A 20,121-nucleotide genomic window follows, 5' to 3' on the forward strand; every position below is an offset into this window, starting at 1 on the left:
AAATGATCATTTTACTCCTCCGTGTTTTTGACCTTGGAAGGCTTTGGAAGCTCTTGGGAGGCTGCTGACATATGATGCGCGCCACGTGCCCCCATTGTGTGGTCTAAATTTGGATCTATATACTATGAGGGGAGTAGATACTACATGATCCCACCACTATATATATATATATATATATATATATATATATATATATATAGGGTTGGCTTCTATTGAGAAAGCCCCCTATTGAGAAAGCCCCTATAGAGTAAGAAAAAAGAATAAATCAAGTCCATTGATAAATCTGTATCAAACGGTTCAAATCAATTTGCAATTTTTAATTACTAATTAAGATTAACAGCTAGAAGTTGTAGTTTTCGTTCGTCAAGGTTAAAATCGTCCTGCCAAAAAATGAGGAAATATCAAATCGCGAAATTTTCTCTTCTTCCATACGAAATGCGATTCGAATTGAATGATGAAATATCAAATCCTCATTCCATACGAAATCGTAGAAATCGTAGAATTTGTATTTACAGATTTTTGTTTTACAACTACTCCAATTGCTGAACTTGTTCGATGGAAAATAGGCCACAACGGCGACTCGAAGGAGGTGATTTCTGTTAGAACCGGGTACACGATCGAGATATTACAATAAATATTTTGAGATATTACAACTCAAAATAATTGAAAATATTACAAAGAAAAAATAATTTGAGAAATTACAACTCAAATAATTTTATACAACTGAAATATACAGTATAAATAAATTATACGTATAAAATAAGTCGAGTCGAGATGAATCTCTTCCCGCAAGAAGATTATCGCCCCGGTAGTGCTCTTCGGTTTAGGCGTATCTTCCCCAAAGGTAAAACGACTTCGTCTCGTCGGATGTAGCACCACAATCCGGCGAGCTCCGGCGAACTGAATAAGGATCAAGAACTGAGCTAGAGGTTGAGGTGGAATGCAGAATTTGATGTGAGTTGTGAGTTCTCAGAGTCGTTAGTTCTGAGTTGTGAGTTCTAAGTTGTAAGTTATGAGTTCACAACACACCCGTATTTATAGGTGTTAAACCTAGTGTGAACGGCCGGTGTGAACGGAACGTCAGTCAATTCCGGCGGGTGCGGTAGGTGGCCGCAATCGTTGAACGCGGTAGGTGGCCGCAATCGTTGAACTCGGTAGGTGGCCGCAATCGTTGAACGCGGTAGTTGAAACTGATTTTCCCTCTTCAACTTCCAAACTTTGACATGCAATATCTCACTCACCGGAAATCAGTTTTGAGACTTCAAGTATATCACGTTGATCTACTCGAGGTGTAGATTAACATCCAATAATTATTTTAATTAAATAATAAATATTTAATTAAATAATAATTTTCAGATATGGCATAAAACCATATTTCCAACAATCCCCCACATGAGTGAGAAATCAGTATGCGAATGTATGCAGACACTTAGCTCAGTTCTCTTAAGAAACAACATTGCATTTGGAAAGGTAGCTTGTGGCTTTGAACCTACCATAGTCAATGTTATCGAGTATACCGGCGGCCTAGTGGATATGGTTCCTTGAACTAGTCCTCCTCGGTGTATACTGAGTCAACAATATTGACACAATATTGCTTCAATCCTTATTCGTTCTCACGTTTGTGTCCATTACAGGCCTTGGAACACCTCTTTGGATTCATAAGTGTTTCAATCGAAGCGGCCCCACTTCACACTTACATAGGTGACTCTTAACTCAAGTATCCTGCTATACTTGTCCTCTTCGAGGAGTTCTAGAGTCATTAAAAGTCAAAGACTTAACCTCACCACGTGCAGGTTTCCGAACACTCACTGTTCTACAAGGAATAGGCAATTCGAGTGTTCAACACACGGATTTTCATAGCTTAGTTGTCCCATTGAACCAAGTTCTTGGGATCCTCCAGTCATCATGGTTGGGTTGCCACTATGATTATCCTTAATTTGTGGACTTCAAACTCATTCCCCCTAACAGTTTATACATCTGATCTCGATGGATACTTTTTGTCAAAGAATCCGCTATGTTATCAATTGATCTTATATAATCAATTGTGATAACTCCACTAGTGATCAGTTGTCTCACGGTATTATGACGTCGACGAATATGTCTCGACTTACCGTTATACAAATGGTTTTGTGCTCGTCCGATAGCAGCTTGACTATCACAATGAATTATTACGGACGACACAGGTTTCGACCAACATGGAATATCCTCGAGGAAATTTTTAAGCCACTCGGCTTCTTCACCAGCTTTATCCAAAGCTATGAATTCTGATTCCATGGTCGATCTAGCAATACATGTTTGCTTCTTGGATTTCCAAGACACAGCACCACCCCCCACAGTGAATACATAACCGCTCGTTGAAAACGAGTCTTTGGCATCAGATATCCAATTTGCATCACAGTACCCTTCAAGTACAGAGGGTTCCCTAGTATAATGAATCGCATAGTTTTGAGTATATTTCAAATATCTCAAAACCCTTTCAAGAGCTTTCCAATGTTCATTACTAGGGTTAGCTGTAAAGCTGCCCAACTTGTTGACCGAGCATGCTATATCGGGACGAGTGCAATTTGTTAGATACAACAAGCTCCCAATAATCTTCGCATATTCTATCGCGTCAACAGGTTCTCCCTTGTGTACACTCAAATGCACACTAGGTTCCCATGGTGTCTTAGCTATTGGCTTGTCAAAAGCGTTGAATTTCTTTAACACTTTCTCAACGTAGTGAGATTGTGTTATAGTAATACCATCAGGTCTTCTTAGAATTTTAATTCCAAGGATAACATCAGCTAAGCCCATATCTTTCATGCTAAAATTTTTACTTAGCATGCCTTTGGTTTCTTGAATCACTCGGGAATTACTTCCCATGATGAGCATGTCATCTACATAAAGACAAACAATAACATATCCGTTATTAGAATTCTTAATGTAGACACATTTATCGCACTCATTGATTCTGAATCCATTTGACAACATTACACTGTCAAATTTTAAATGCCATTGAAGCGGTGCTTGCTTCAACCCATATAAAGACCTTTGAAGTTTGCATACTTTGTGCTCTTGCCCAGGTACTACAAACCCTTCAGGTTGCTTCATATATATTTCATCTTCCAACTCGCCATACAAGAACGCAGTTTTCACATCCATTTGGTGAATCTCGAGATTGTGCAAGGCAGCAATAGCGAGAAGCATCCGAATAGATGTTAGTCTAGTCACAGGTGAATAGGCATCGAAGAAATCGTACCCTTCTTTCTGCCTGAAACCTTGAACGACAAGTCGGGCTTTGTACTTATCTATAGTACCATCAGATTTGTACTTCTTCTTTAGGATCCATTTGCATCCTAAAGCTTTAGCACCAGGTGGTAGATCTACTAGCACCCAAGTATGATTCTGCATAATGGAATCAATCTCAATATCGATGGCTTCTTTCCAGAGAGCTGCATCTGAGCCAGATAAAGCTTCTTTGATCGTCACCGGTTCGTCATCTAGCATCAAGACAACATAATCTGGTCCATAGACATTAGCTTTTCTAACTCGTTCCCCACGTCTTGGTTCTACATCCATAGGTTTAGACCTTGGTCTTTTCCTATTAGGTGGTACAGGATGAGAACCCGTGGCATCATCTACTTTAGTAGAATTACTAGCTACTTCCATAGGTTTAGAACCTGTAGCATCACCATCAACTCCATCATTAGAGTTCGATGTAACTTTATCCTTGTTAGGATAGATATTTTCAAAGAATATAGCATTCCTTGATTCTATCGTTGTCCCAATATGTATATCAGGTATCTCCGATCTGTGCACTATAAAACGATAGGCACTGCTATTAAGTGCATAACCAATGAAGATACAATCCACCGTTTTAGGTCCTATTGTAACTTGCTTTGGTAAAGGCACTTCTACCTTGGCTAAACACCCCCACACTTTGAGGTATTTATACGAAGGTTTCCTTCATTTCCATAGCTCATAGGGAGTTACATCTTTCCCTTTGAGTGGAATCTTGTTCAAGATATAGTTGGCCGTCAAGACAGCTTCCCCCACATGTTCTGGGGTAATCCTGAACTAATCAACAAGGCATTCATCATCTCCTTAAGAGTTCGATTCTTGCGTTCAGCAACGCCGTTAGATTGTGGTGAATAAGGTGCAGTCGTTTGATGTATTATACCACTTTCGTTGCATAATTCAGCAAACGGAGCTACATATTCTCCACCTCTATCACTTCGAACCATCTTAATTCGACATCCAAGTTGATTCTCGGCTTTATTTTTGAAGTTTCTAAAAGCTTCAATAGCCTCATTTTTACTTTTCAATAAGTAAAGGTAACAATACTTTGTGCAATCGTCTATAAAGGTGATAAAGTACTTCTTGCCACCTCTAGTTTGCACGAACTTTAAATCACAAACATCTGTGTGAATAAGTTCCAATGGTTGAGTGCTCCTTTCTACCGATTTAAACGGTAACTTAGTCATTTTGGCTTCAACACAAACTTCACATTTTTCTTGTGAGTTGTATTCATCAACTTTTAGTAAATTCATTTTTACTAATCTCTTTATAGCATTTAGATTAACATGTCCAAGTCTACAATGCCATAAATCTGAACACTCAATCAAGTAAGCAGAAGAGGTTGATGCATCTTTATTGATTTTAGCCTTGGCAGGCTTACAAGCTCTTACACCAAGTTTGAAAAGTCCTTCGGAGGCATAGCCTTTCCCTAGGAACTTTCCCCACTTGCGTATTACAACATAGTCAGATTTGAAAAACAATTCAAAATCCTTATTCGTAAGCCTAAAGCCCGAAATTAAATTCTTTCGGACAATTGGAACGTGTAATACGTCTTTCAATGTGATCTCCACGCCCGACGTGAGTTGAAGAATCACATCTCCCATGCCAAGGACTTGGGATGTCCGCTCGCTAGCCTCCATTATCGTTTTGTTTTCCACTTCCTTGTAGTTGTGGAACAACTCACGATTTATGCATATATGGACGGTAGCGCCGGTATCCACGAACCAAGCGTTAGGATTGTCCACATGATTCACCTCGGAGATCATGGCAGCAAAGTCATCGTGGTTCCAATCGTCGAAGTCCTTCTCGACGTTGTTCACGTTGCTCTTTGCCTTCTTCCGCTTTGGCTTGCGGCAATCCTTAGCCATGTGACCTTGTTTGTCACAATTATAACATACACCATCAAACTTTGATGGTTGACTACCAACTTGCTTCCCTTTACCCTTATTATTAGGGTTAGGACGACCACGTTTGTTGGAGGGACCGCCTTTCTCGGTGAGATTGGCCTTTGCCTCCATTGGAGCTTTTCCCTTTTGATCACGACTTCTCACGTGATCCTCCATTTGAAGCTTGGATAACAATATCGGCACGGACATCTCCGAGCGCTCATGCTTCAAAAGGTTTTGAAATTTCCTCCAACTAGGAGGTAATTTCTCTATGATGATTGCAACGAGCAATGCATCCGCCAAGGGCATCCCTTCGGCTTGAACCTCATGTGAAAGATTTTGGAACTCTTCCACTTGGTCCATCAATGGTCGGGAGTCGACCATTTTATATTCCAACCATTTGGCAACGACATACTTGGTAGTATTCGCCTTGTCCACTTGATACTTTAGATCAAGGGCCTCCCACAATTGTTTTGTGGTTTCCTGAACCTTGAAAACACGGTAGAGTCGTTCGTCCAGAGACATGAGAACGGTGTTACGGCACAAGTAGTCGCTGCGGCACCAGTTCAAATATCCGGTACGAATTTCTTGGCTCGTCTCCCCTTCACTCGGGGTTGGAGGTTTATCCTCCATCAAGAATCCGGCAAACCCCACGGTTGTGAGGTAGAATAGCATCTTTTCTTGCCAATATTTGAAATTCTTGCCCGAGAACGTTGATGGTTTCTCGGCAAGACCAATAGTTCTAGATGTTTGCAATGGGGCCATGGTTGACGATGAAGCCCCCATTGATGCAAACGAGGAAAACATTGACGACGTGGTTGAACCGATGGTTGCAGAGGTGGTGGAGTCGTCCATATTGACGTCGGTGTGAGCCATTTCTCGAACGTGTATCAACGGCAGAGATATAATCTTCTTGCGATTGTTAGAACCGGGTACACGATCGAGATATTACAATAAATATTTTGAGATATTACAACTCAAAATAATTGAAAATATTACAAAGAAAAAATAATTTGAGAAATTACAACTCAAATAATTTTATACAACTGAAATATACAGTATAAATAAATTATACGTATAAAATAAGTCGAGTCGAGATGAATCTCTTCCCGCAAGAAGATTATCGCCCCGGTAGTGCTCTTCGGTTTAGGCGTATCTTCCCCAAAGGTAAAACGACTTCGTCTCGTCGGATGTAGCACCACAATCCGGCGAGCTCCGGCGAACTGAATAAGGATCAAGAACTAAGCTAGAGGTTGAGGTGGAATGCAGAATTTGATGTGAGTTGTGAGTTCTCAGAGTCGTTAGTTCTGAGTTGTGAGTTCTAAGTTGTAAGTTATGAGTTCACAACACACCCGTATTTATAGGTGTTAAACCTAGTGTGAACGGCCGGTGTGAACGGAACGTCAGTCAATTCCGGCGGGTGCGGTAGGTGGCCGCAATCGTTGAACGCGGTAGGTGGCCGCAATCGTTGAACTCGGTAGGTGGCCGCAATCGTTGAACGCGGTAGTTGAAACTGATTTTCCCTCTTCAACTTCCAAACTTTGACATGCAATATCTCACTCACCGGAAATCAGTTTTGAGACTTCAAGTATATCACGTTGATCTACTCGAGGTGTAGATTAACATCCAATAATTATTTTAATTAAATAATAAATATTTAATTAAATAATAATTTTCAGATATGGCATAAAACCATATTTCCAACAATTTCTTGGGTGAAAAATATTGATTCGTACTTTATGGGGTTCCTGATCTATCCTATTTATGTGTGTTTCTTTATAGTTTTTTGTTCGAAATTATTTAGAGTTCATGTGATTCCATATTGTTTATGTGTAGTTAGTGGGTTTTTCATTTTTTAAATCTTTTTTATGGATTTCTTATGTATAGTTCATGGGTTTGTTCAAGAAATAAAAATTGAGTTTTTCTGAGTTCTTAATCTTGCATTCTTGTAAACGTATGGTCCTTCCGGCGAATGTATAACCCAATGGCGACGAACTATTCTTGTTGGAATTTCAGCGCTCTACAATGGTGAGTAATGTATTTTCTTTCTTATTTCGACGAACATGATTTTGATGTCTATTCCGATGATTTCATGTATTTTCTGTATGTTTGGGATGTGCGTTGTGGGTATATTGAACTAAGTCCTAAAGATTATGACAGAAAGCGGTGATTTTTAAAGTTCTGAATATTTGCATCAATAAAAATCGATTTGCATGTTTTTTCCGTATGTTTGACATGTTTTTTGCAATTCAATTTACATCAATAAAAATCGATGCAAAATTGTTCAAAATCACATTTGCACATGATTGTGTACTACTTCGAACATTATTATTTATTTCAATGTCATGTTCACAGATGTGCAGAATGACGTTCAAGAAAAAGAGCATGAAGGTTCAAAAGAAGCATACCTAATAAATGTTCATTTTATTTTATTTTTGGGGTATACAACATGTTCACAGATGTGCAGAATGACGTTCAAGAAAAAGAGCATGAAGGTTCAAAAGAAGCATACCTAATAAATGTTCATTTTATTTTATTTTGGGGGTATACAACTTGTTCTAGATGTATATAAGCCGATGGTATATTTCATTATGCAAGAAATTTATTATGTATGGAATTCTTATGTCGATTGCTATTTCAAATATATAAATTTACTATAATTCGCAACATATTTGATTTGAACGTAATATAATATTTTAATGAACATTGCAAGTTTTTTGTTTGAATACTCATTCTATTGATTTGAACGTAATATAATATTTTAATGAACATTGCAAGTTTTTTATTTTAACAAATTATTCATAACATTGTATGAAGATGTTATCGATAATACTAAGATGTGTGAAATGCCGGTAGATGGTGATGATGTCATTGGTCGATGGTTAATTATATTGACTTGCCTTACATGTGCTTGTGTGTATTTGATATTTTTAATGAACTTCAATTTTATTCCCATGAACATAAAGTTATTTTTTGTGGCTTGAACGTAATATAATATTTAAAAAAATATGTAAAATTTAAAACCTGCTACAAAACATTAATAGTTTAATTTAACATAATATCGTATAAAGTCTACAAAATCCTATATATGTTCATCGTAAGGAGAGAACAAAACTTGCTACATTGACGTAAGAAATCCAAGTACAAAATATATGAGTTTATTATAATTGTATTAAAGAAATACGGAAAATTTAAAACCTGGTGCATAACATTAATTGGGTAATACATTCATTCGTAACAGTATATCAAGTAAATTACACAAATTCTTCGGAATATTCATCCATAATCGAAAACAAACATTGCAAAATTGAAGTAATACATTAGCATGCAGTTGATATAATTCAAGGATAATTTACTTGCATATTCAACAGGTTGACCATTATGTTCAATAAAAAGAACATCCAATATAATCTTTGATCTCGAAAAAATTTGAAACTATGATTTTTACATAAAAGTTAATTTCACTTTATCATAGATTCATGTTGTTCACTTAACGGGAGATTTATTAAGCAGATATACCAATGGTTAATATTTGGGACGTGTATGTTCAAATATTAATTAATAATTTATTACATCAAATCTTTCTATAAAAAATAGATATTGTAACACTAATTTAGGGGAATTACCGTTTCATGATTAAAGTTAAAAGACAATCATATCCTTAAGTCTACATTAGTCGGCTGTTATTATAACAAATAGTGGCCGTTTGATTAGTCTAATCTAAAGGTTGATATTCATTCTCAATTCTAACAACATATACCATTCTCAATTGAACTTTTCCCTATATATATATATATATATAGGGAGAGGTTCAGGAAAGAACCATAAATAAAAAAAGAACGGAGAACCATTTTCAGCCATTCGATTATCAAGATCTACGGTGGATACATCATCTTGTTGGATGAATGCAGATCCTGGGTTCGAATCCTGAAGGGAGCGATTTTTTTTATTTTTTTTAGTGCATTAATTTTTACAGCGAATGCATTAATTTTTACAGTGAATGCATTAGATTTGATGGTTCTCCCGTTCTCACAAATAATGTAGTTCTCTCTATAACCACACCCTATATATATTATATATATAGGGAGAGATCTATGGAGAATTATATTTTTTGAGAGAATGAAGATAACGAATAAATCTATAAATTTTACGTACATATCAGCATAACTAATGAATAAATGTATTCAGTAAATACAGTAAATATAGTGAAAATCTCGCCCCTCTCAGGATTCGAACCCAAGCCAAAAATCTTATTCATACTATACATTAATTTATTCATCGAAATGATAGACTTATTCGTTATTTTTTCACACATTCTTCTCTTATACAAGTGGTGATTCAAATTTAATAATAAAAAAACTTTATTAAATTGTCTAATGGGATGGCATAGAACGAACTCGGGATTAAAATATCACAATTTCGAGATACATAAGAGAAACTGATTAATTAGGCTTTAATATATTTTTATTTTTTTGAAGCAATTAGGCTTTAATATTTGATGTGACAAAAGAAGTCCAATATTAGTCGTATTGATTGGAAAACGGCCATAAATATAATAATAGCGGTGATTTTTTACGCGCATAATTATCATTGATCAATCTCATCATTTGTAATGATGTTGCTACTATTTTAGTAATTACTACCAATATCAATTTTTGAAAACTAAGCACATACTAAATGCACATGGAAGTTTGATAAAAAAAAAAATTCAGTTTAATTTTGATAATTTTCTTTGTCAGTGCTGTTTTAGTTTCTTGCAATGTTCTGTTTCTCATTTCATCTCTCTATAACATAATAATTTATTTATTTGTTTTACAATTCTCATTGCATATATATGCATAGACATATACCATATATATACGCGACGCACGATTTTGAGATTTTCACGTCATTCGTAATAATCTATAACATTAATTGAATGCATCATTATATGATAAAAATTTATTGCCAACAGAAAAGGTTTGAAAGTATTATTATTAGCACAGAAATATCATTCTCATGACCCACAATAATGTGGAAGTTAATACATAATTTAATATGCTTTGACTAGGATTTTTCAAGATTAATTTATGGTTCATATCTGCAATATTTTGAAAAGACTGCATAAATTTATTATTTACGCGACACATAACCTAATTATTGTGCACTTATCTTGAATAATTTAAGGCTTTTAAGCTTAGCATTCAAAACTTAAAAATACGAATGGTCTTAAAAAAAGAAATAAACTAATTATCAATGATATATGAGTGATATATTTCAATGACTCCTGTGAGTAGAGTTTTCAACTGGGCCAAGTTGGCCCAACCAGAACCAGCCCAAGCTCGATATAGATAGGCCCACTTGATCGAATGAGTTAATTGGACCGGGCCAGGCCTTTGAAATGGGCTTCATTTGGGCCATTTATCAAAATCAAGCCCGACTCAGGACTAGGATTATTAGAAGCAAACCCAATGACGACCAAGCCTCGCTCAGGATCGGTCCAAGCCCAGTTCAGAATTGATTCAAGCCCAATATATTAGATGAAATGTTATTTATATATTTATTCCTTCTATTCAATTTCCAATTCCTTACACAATTTCTCAAGTATTAATATATTAAACTTATTAAACCTATTCAATCTTCTATTCAAACACGTCTCCAATTCAATCTTCTATTCTAAATCCTACTCCCTCCGTCCCACGAAACATGACACAGTTTCCTTTTTGGTTTGTCCCACGAAGCATGACACGTTTCTAAAAATAGTAAAAAAAGTTACCCTTTATTCACATTTTCACTTTTTCACCTACCACACTTAACACACAAAATATCAATTTCAAAATATCAATTTCTTAATTCCCGTACCGAAAAGAAGTGTGTCATGCTTCATGGGACGGAAGGAGTATTTGCAATCTTCATTTTCTCTCCCCTTTTCTTTTGACTCCGCTAGAAATTTGTTTGTGCTCATTTTCTCAATCTAAAATTATGATGTCTATTGCTCACTACTCTTCTACTCTCTTTCGCTCGATATCAAGATTTGATTTTCTATTTTTTAATTACAATCGTTTTCGATCAAATATCATAGAATCTTTTCTATTTTTTTAATTGTTCTTACACAAAAAAAGGAAAAACACACTCACACTCTATCTCTCTAGATGACTCGAACCGCTGACCTATTAGTTGAAGGAGAAGCATCTTACCAACAGACCACACTTCATCGTCAATATCATAGAATCGTGATGAAAATGTATAAATGTGTAAGATGGTGTGAGACTTTGGTCTTCCAAGTACAAAAATAATTTAAATATCAAGGCTAATTTTATCATTTTGGAAGAGTGAATATTTTTAATTTTAACATAGTCAACTTGGGCATTTTTTAATTTTTACTCTATTTACCAAACACTCAAAAAATTTATATTTCAAAACAATTTTACTCCCGCCAACCAAACGAGTCCCACTGGAGAATCTTTGGATAATTGAAAGGATGATATCTTATAATAAAACTGTAAGAATCTTAGCAGCACTCACCAGTTCCATAATTACTTAATTAAGTCATACCGTTTATGAAATATGAAAGAGCATAATAAATAAATAGAAATGTTGTAACCTGCGTTGCTCCTGAATATTATTGTACTACCTCCGTCCCCAGTGGCGAAGCCAGGAATTAATTTGGGAGGGGGCTGAAGTTACACGGGGCGCCCCCGAGAATTTTTTTTTGGACATTCCGTATATTTAAGGCATTATTTTATTAAAAGACAAGCATAATAGTAATAATAAAGAACAACATTTTCATAGATTATATAATTTAAATATATAACAAATTATTTCTATACATTATAAATTTTTTTAGGACATTCTGTATTTTTAAAGCATTTTTTTATTAAAAGACGAGCATAATAGTAATTATAAAGAACAACATTTTCATATACTCCTATATAGTTTCAATATATTACAAATTAATTTCAATACATTACAAACTTTTTTTGTGTCATTTCGTACATTTTAGGCATTTTTTATTAATAGACAAGCATAATAACAATAATAACGAACAATATTTTCAATAAATTACAAGCTAGAATCAATAATAATAAAAGATAAGCATAGTAATAATAGCAAACAAATTTTTTTTGGACATTCCATCCATTTTAGGCATTTTCTATTAAAAGACAAGCATAATAGTGATAATAATGTATAATATTTTTATAGATTATATAGTTTTAAATGTACAATTATCCTTAAATTAATTATAAATGGAAGAATATAACAAGCTAATCAACTTTTGTAAAATAAATTTCTTTTATAATATAAACATATATCTATATATATTTATAAAAAAAAAACTCAAAATTTGGGTGGGGGGGGGGGGGGGGGGGCTAGCTACGCCCATGTCCGTCCCTAAAAACTGTGGCTTTATTATTATATTAGAACGTCCCTGAAAATTGTGTTATTTCATAGTTTGAAAATGATCATACAAGTTTTTCCTCTCACTATTTACAAAAAAGTACGAGTCGCCGAGACCCAATCTCCATTTAAACACAACTACCACACTTTTTCTTAAAAATCCGTGCCATTTCTTTTGGTCCACAATTTTAGCGACGGAGGGAGTATTCTTCAAGACCCAAAACAATTGCAAAATTAGACTGATGCAACATAACAGTTGAAACAGCTCAAATCATCACCAACTGAGATGACCATCTTGTTAATTTCTCTTGCGCTTGAGCGTCTTCACTTGATTGAAAACGTATGCAATGACTTCCTTCAGGGTGGCCTTCCTGTTTTCTTTGAAGCTCCACAGCTCCGGAACCACGTAGCAACCACTCGGGTTGTATTCTTGGATTTCCTTCACGGCTGTCGCAACGACATCATAGATTTCGTCTCCCCACTCTTCTCTAAGGCCTACTAGCAATTCGTCATCCTCTTTCAGCACGAGCTGCATACATTACAGAACGAGCTTCGAAGAATTTTGGGAAGTTCAAAAGATAGTAAGATTTAGTAAAAATCATTTCAAGCTCTACCTGAGCATTCCCCTTGCTATCCTCAACTCGGAACGGGTGCCATGCCGGATTTTTGACCTTCTCTTCCCACAAGGAGCAAAGTTCAGCAGCCTTCATCTCTGCTTCTTCGAGAGGGTATCGTTGCCTGCATGCATTCTTGAACACTTTCGCGTCGAGTTCACCCATTCTTTTTATCCCTATGTTAACACGGCTGCTGCTCAGCATATCAGTTAAACCCTGAAAATCAATAACACAAAAGGAGAGAGATTTATCCAGCAGATCTTCAAAAGAGAATCTTAGACAATCTTTCTCGACTACTTTATCATTCTGTGTCAAATGTTGGAAAAGGAATGAAATATTTAAAGGCATAAATTTGTGTTATCCATCATTTTCCATTGATAAATTTATCCATCAAAGTAAACGCAGCCTTTATCATTTTGGTGGAAGTTCTGCTCTTCTGGATGATTATAAATTCATACATGACAAATTTCATACCGCAATTAGTTCCTTGCGAGCCTCTTGCAGCTCGTCATTGCTTTGGCGCTCTTTAGAAAACAATTCGTGGTTTATATCTTCTAGATCATCCAAATTCGTCCGATTTAGCTCCAACTTTCGTTTCAGTTCTTCAATTTCCATTTCAAGCTTCTGCTTCTCATCCAAGTTTCTTTCAAACTCAACAACTTTTTTCAGAGCCTCTTCCTTCTCTCTCTGCACATTGCAATAGATGTCAAGATATATGAGAAGCAACAGAAACATTAGGGTATACAAGGAGGAAGAGCATTTTTTTTTTCTTATATCATTCTGCCATAAAATATAAAAGCAGTACACCAGCAATTTAGTTTCACATGTTTGTCAAATTCATAACCATACACAATATAATTCATGAATTGCTAATATTAAATAACCAACATAAAAATGAATATGAAAATGCATCACATCACAATCATTATGTACCTTGCATTTCAAACTGTCATTCCCTTCTCCGGTGTTTGCACCAGCATTCCGACCATTGCCCTCCATTTGTGTTAGTCCAAGGCTGAACGATGCAACGCCAACAATTAACGTTATTTTACTTTGATGGATTGCAACTTTAGGATATCCCAAGACCCTTGATTATTTCTATCATTCAAGCTAATTTGTTTGATTCTTATCCCATAGAAATAATGAGATTAGAGATATCCTACTTTTGAGGATAAAAATACGCAATCATGCAAAGTAAGCGCCCCCTTAGAGACTAAATCATCACATGACTTATGAAACTCGGGATCGTACCAGAAATCCTCTTCATTGTTGTGAGTCTTCCCCAGCGTCTCATGAACCACATTGCCTTCATCCTCGTGCTCTTGAAACTTGTCGACTGGCAAACTTGTAAGCAGAATTGGTGAATACAACAACAATCTCTTCGCTTCGTCATACAATTTCTTGAAATCTTCACATGCGTGTATGCTCTCATCTGCAGAATTGATTATGTTCAAGATATCATCTCTTGTTCTCTCAAAAAGAGAAATCTTGCTGGCCAACAAGTCAGCAACATCCACAATATCTATAGGTCTCATGATGATTCCATCCCCAAATTCACCAGCACCAATCTCATCAGACTCTCTATCCCTAAGCTTCTTGGTATTCCAGTTCTTAATCAGTGGGAAATCCCTGCGAACGTCTGAGTTTGCCCATTGCACCCTGTCCACGTAAAACACCTGGCAACGAATACACAATATACATGATCTGAATATATTAGAAATGGATATTGGGCCCAATCCTCCCTTCAAAGGCCTTATAAGGAAGAAGGGTTGTCTCACCATATAAAGTGGTTCATGCCTCTCTCCAACCAATGTGGGATACTTTAACCGAATAGTACTATAATTGTAGAAAATATTTTTTATTGAAAGTACAAACGCACCGTCAGAAACATTGTAGGTCCAACGTACATCTTTGAGGTATCCTTCTCCCAGTCTCCTTTGTTTGCGATCAAAGACCGAATGACGCACTCACACCAGTTCCACTGGCCAACAGTTGTCAGATCCTCGAGGCACTTAATAACCCTGGGGAAGACACATCCGTTGCTTGTACTCTCAATCAGGCAATGAGCAACCATAATCAAGAAATGAATCTTGAACCACCTCCCTCCGTCAACACATGCGAGCATTGCATCCTTCACCTCGTTTATCTTAATATTCTTCGGATTTTTTCCCGGGAAAAGCTGCTTCCATTGCTCATACAATCCTGTGTTCTCCTCTCGGTTGAGGAGCACCATATCTCTATCACCCTTGGGGAAGCCTAATACCCTACGAACATCGTCCTCTGTTACTGGTATCGACCGGCCATCAGGTAACACTACCTCGCAACGTCTTCCATTGAATGAATCTAAAACCCAGTAGCTCAGTTTCCCCGGGAGATCCTGGATTGGCAGGTCAAGTACATGCTCAAAACCCAAGCCCACGACAGATTGTTGTTGAAGATCATTCATCTCACCAATAGCCTTCAAGAGAGCACACGGCGTGGTCCTGGTAAACAACGACGGATAATCCTCCGCCGGCTTAACTACAAGCTTCTTGTAGTTCACCAGAGCAGCCTTCCTTTTTTCATAGCGCATTTTCTTCGTGTCAGCGGCTGAAGAAAGATCTTCAGCCGCTGCTACGACATGATTATTCTCTCGAATAACCACACCCACATTCCGTGTGGCCAATTCCTTGTGTTTTCGCTTACGAGCAGCGCCTGAGCATGATATAAACAAACAACATAAACATATAGAAAGACGAAAAACATACGACAACGGTTGGTTATGTAAATATACCAACCAAAAATGCAGATAACAAAAGAATGCAACACATATACTCTTAGAAAAGAGTACGTAATCACAAAGTTTTAAATTCCATGATATATTCCCAAAAAAAAAACATAAAGTTCAAATTTTATACATTAAAAAATAAGAGCATCCGCAATGGGGTTACATGATAGCCTACTTTATGATGGGGGGACCACATGGTGTAAAGATGCTGCAGCGGGGTTACATGATAGCTTACATGATAGAATTAGTTTTGATTTTTATGCTTTTTACTTAAATTTAATTGCTCAAATTTAAATAACACATTTGACTAACAATTAAAATTTCATTCAAATAAAAAACCTAAAAATTACATTTAAAAAAAAATTAAAAACATAATTTAAATTACATAAATAGAAGAAAAAGAAGAGAAAAAAAAATTTGGAACGGTCAAAATCACGCAAAACGAGGCAGTCAACGGTCAAAATCGATTTTTTTTTTTAAAATAGGACGCGCCTTACACTATTGAGAAAATGGGCTACACGATAGAACGTGTAGCCCTCGTGTAAGGTGCTCCCGCAATGCTTACACGATAGCACACTTACACGATAGTGCTATCGTGTAAGGGCTATGGTGTAAGCGTTGTGAGTGCTCTAAGCATATCAGTTCAATTCATCCCTTGATAGTATATATACAACACATGCAAATCAAGAAATTCTCCTTTGAAAATTCTTAAAAAAAAAATAGGAAAATGTTTTTCTTTACCTTTCAAACATAAATTTATATGATAAATTCATACTACAACATAACTCAATTCAACGCAGAAACAAACATTAAATACAAACAACGCAGAAACAAACACCCCTTTATAACCCTAGTAAACAATTAGCCATGTTATACAAGTTCAAATAATAAAATCAAAATATAAACACAATGGCCACAATGAATCTAAAAAAACAAAAATGAAAGACAAACAATCATTTCAATTGATACCTTCGACAACACCAGTTTTAAATTCGGCCAATTTCTGATCATTCCTATGTTTTGTACGCACTGGAAATTAAAATTTAAAATGTAGATGAAATATAATCATACAAGTTTAAATAATATTTCAACACCCAAAATTTGAGTTACCTTCAATGCTCATTGTGCTCGATTCTCCAATAGTTACTGATTTTTCTGTTGTACAGCCGGCAACGTTTGCGCCCTCATTGACTGACAGAATTGTATAAAATTTAGTAGTGATTATTAAAATTCATGTCATTTTTACAAATGACTTTAAAATTCGGGCTATTTTTCTATATTTTTAAAGTTCGGGTAATTTTTACAAATGAATTCAAAGTTATTTTTTTTGTATATTTTAAAGTTCGGGCCATATTTATGAATGGCTCAAAAGTTTGGGCCATAAACTACAATTAAATAATAATATCATTCCCACATATAAAAATATTATAACTTATTTAAACTTTGCTTTCTAATTACATAATCTTATGCATATATACTAAACCACGAATTTATATTGCACACAAATCATACTCCAAAATAAAACATAACCAAAAAAATTAGTTCACAAACTTTTATGACCTAATCAATTAGCGAGTCACGTTGATTTATTTTTTATGAATAAAACACGCTTCATATTAAAATGTTAATCAGTTCATAAGCGCATACTTATCCAATTCATTACCAAGCTAGAAAAATTCATACGAATTGAATAGGACAAAATCCTCCTCCAAAATCAATCATAGCCCAAACAGTGATTCATAAAATTAATTTCCCAATTCATAGCAAATCTATATCTATATCTATACTAATATAAAAAGAGCCTTGAACACAATACGCGGATTGTCTATTTTACTCCTATTACATATTTTATTAATTTTAATGTTATTTTACATATTATATATTTGTAACAATATATTAATTCATTAAATATTACATTATATCTATGTGATATATATCTATAGCTATTGATAAGGCTTATAAATAAATATATATCCAATAAATTATATCTTGTAGAAGTAATAAACTAATAGATTTTCTAAAAAAAATTATTATAAGAGATAATAAAATTAAATAGATAAATTTGTTAATTGAAAAAATTAAATATAATAATACTTCATCGGTCCCATAAAAGCATGCATATTTTTCCTTTTTCGTCCGTCCTATAAAAACATGCATAATTCATTTATAGTAATAATTCTCCCACTAAACATCACAATCAATGTGAAACTATTTCTCTATTCACACTATACTTTACAGAATTTCTTAAAAATCATGCCGTCCCAAATTACTATGCATATTTTTATGGGACGGAGGGAGTATTATATTTATATTTTTTATTTTATCAAATAAAATAACATTATTAATGAATAAACACTTGACAATATATATTATACTTACACAAATAGTTCATAAACAACATACTACGAATTCATGCAATTAACAAGTTACTCATCCCTTATAATTTTGCCCACTCAAAGCAAAGAAAAAAACAACATACAAATGCACCAACTGATCAAAAATCAAATTAATCTTTTAAGAAATGAAGTGAACCCTAAAATTTTTTATCAGAATTTTATATCATCAATCATTCCAAAAAAATATATATATATAAAAAAAAGTAACTGAGCCACTTCTCATCTAACTCACCGGGTGGGTTCGATTTTGTCGGCACCATAGCCCAAGCAAAATGAATGGAGTCGATTGAGTGTGTCGACTGTAAATCGTTGATACGAACCTCAAACCGGAGGAGAAGAATAATTTTTATCAGCCTAAACCCTACATCAATGATAAAAATGATTTTTAATAAAGCTATTAATTGGAATCTTAAATCACATCGATTTTATGTCAATTGATTTGGTTATAAAGATATTATTTTGATTCACTTTTTCAACGCAGATTTGCAGACACTCGAGTGTCAATAATGGCAGATCTGTTCTTCCATATTAAATGGAAGCGTGAATAGGAAACGTGCATGTGGAGATAGGGTTGTAATCGAATCGAATCGAATACTGACGAATATCTCAATATTCGATTGGTATTCCACATTTTTAATTAATTTCCGTTTAATATTCATGATATATATATATATATATATATATATATATATAGGGTGTGGTTCTAGAGAGAACTACATTATTTGTGAAAACGGGAGAATCATCAAATCTAATGCATTCACTGTAAAAATTAATGCATCCGCTGTTAAAATTAATGCACTCAAAAAAATAAAAAAAAATGCTCCCTTCATGATTCGGACCCAGGATCTGCATTCATCCAACAAGATGATGCATCCACCGTAGATCTTGATGATCGAATGGCTGAAAATGGTTCTCCGGTCTTCTTTTATTTATGGTTCTTTCCTGAACCTCTCCCTATATATATATATATATATATATATATATATATATATATATATATATATATATATATATATATAGGGGGCGGTTATTCAATAAACCACACTTATTTTAAGAATTACGAACCAGCAAAAATGCATGAATTTTATGTATAACACGCATGAATAAACTGTATAAAGGCATGAATTGCGAAAAATAATTTTTTGCTACCTTTGGGATTCGAACTCAGGACCATGAATTTATCCAATAAGGTGATGAATCAACCGTAGATCTTGATGATCTAAGGGCTGAAAATGGTTCCTAATTTATATTTTAAGAAGCGTTCTTATTTTAGCCTTCCCCTATATATATATATATATATATATATATATTTCAATATGCATTCTAATATTTATCTCCTTATTTCACCGTTTTCTTTATCTTTTTTTTTTCGACGTGCCGCTGCCATCTCTCACTAGACTTCTCTCTCACAATATCGTTTACCCTCTCCATCTCGTCGGCGGTCGTGATTCATTGATTGTGAGTCGAGGTCCCAAAAATCAGCGTATCGACCCTCCCTCACTCCTCAAACTTTACCGTACTACAAAAAAAGTTTCTATTAGTGCCATGAGACTGTCATAATCCGTTATCCGTCCCACATCGATTAAGTATGGGCTGGTTGGTGTGGTCTATAACACCTTAGACACTCTCTCCTTGATAGCTTGGCTTTTGAGGATGAGTTCTTCCTAAAGTATTGTAATAAATGGTATAAGAGCCAACCCCGTGCTCTGGTCCACCCGAGACGTTATGGGCCGCCACGGGTCGTCTGCGGTGGTATGGGCTGCCGTGGGCGGCAGATCGGAAGTGTGGTGGTTTGTCATGATCCG

General features: G+C 35.2%; 1 protein-coding gene across 2 annotated transcripts; it reads right to left on the reverse strand.

Annotated features, from left to right (window-relative positions):
• Positions 1-12,686: 12,686 nt before the first annotated feature.
• On the reverse strand, positions 12,687-18,670 carry LOC130994824 (uncharacterized). Of its 2 annotated transcripts, XM_057919899.1 has the most exons (9): positions 18,549-18,670; positions 17,031-17,111; positions 16,890-16,949; positions 15,033-15,847; positions 14,405-14,829; positions 14,087-14,168; positions 13,628-13,840; positions 13,154-13,369; positions 12,687-13,068 (listed from the first exon to the last, which is right to left on the reverse strand). In XM_057919899.1, the coding sequence occupies exons 1-9, from the start codon at positions 18,574-18,576 to the stop codon at positions 12,838-12,840; spliced, it is 2,151 nt and encodes a 716-aa protein (XP_057775882.1). In that variant the 5' UTR covers positions 18,577-18,670; the 3' UTR covers positions 12,687-12,837. The 2 variants fall into 2 exon arrangements, with proteins under 2 accessions (XP_057775882.1, XP_057775883.1); XM_057919900.1 differs by lacking the exon at positions 16,890-16,949.
• Positions 18,671-20,121: the final 1,451 nt, after the last annotated feature.

Source organism: Salvia miltiorrhiza, chromosome 7 (assembly GCF_028751815.1).
Source record: "Salvia miltiorrhiza cultivar Shanhuang (shh) chromosome 7, IMPLAD_Smil_shh, whole genome shotgun sequence".
Taxonomy (NCBI): Eukaryota; Viridiplantae; Streptophyta; class Magnoliopsida; order Lamiales; family Lamiaceae; genus Salvia; species Salvia miltiorrhiza.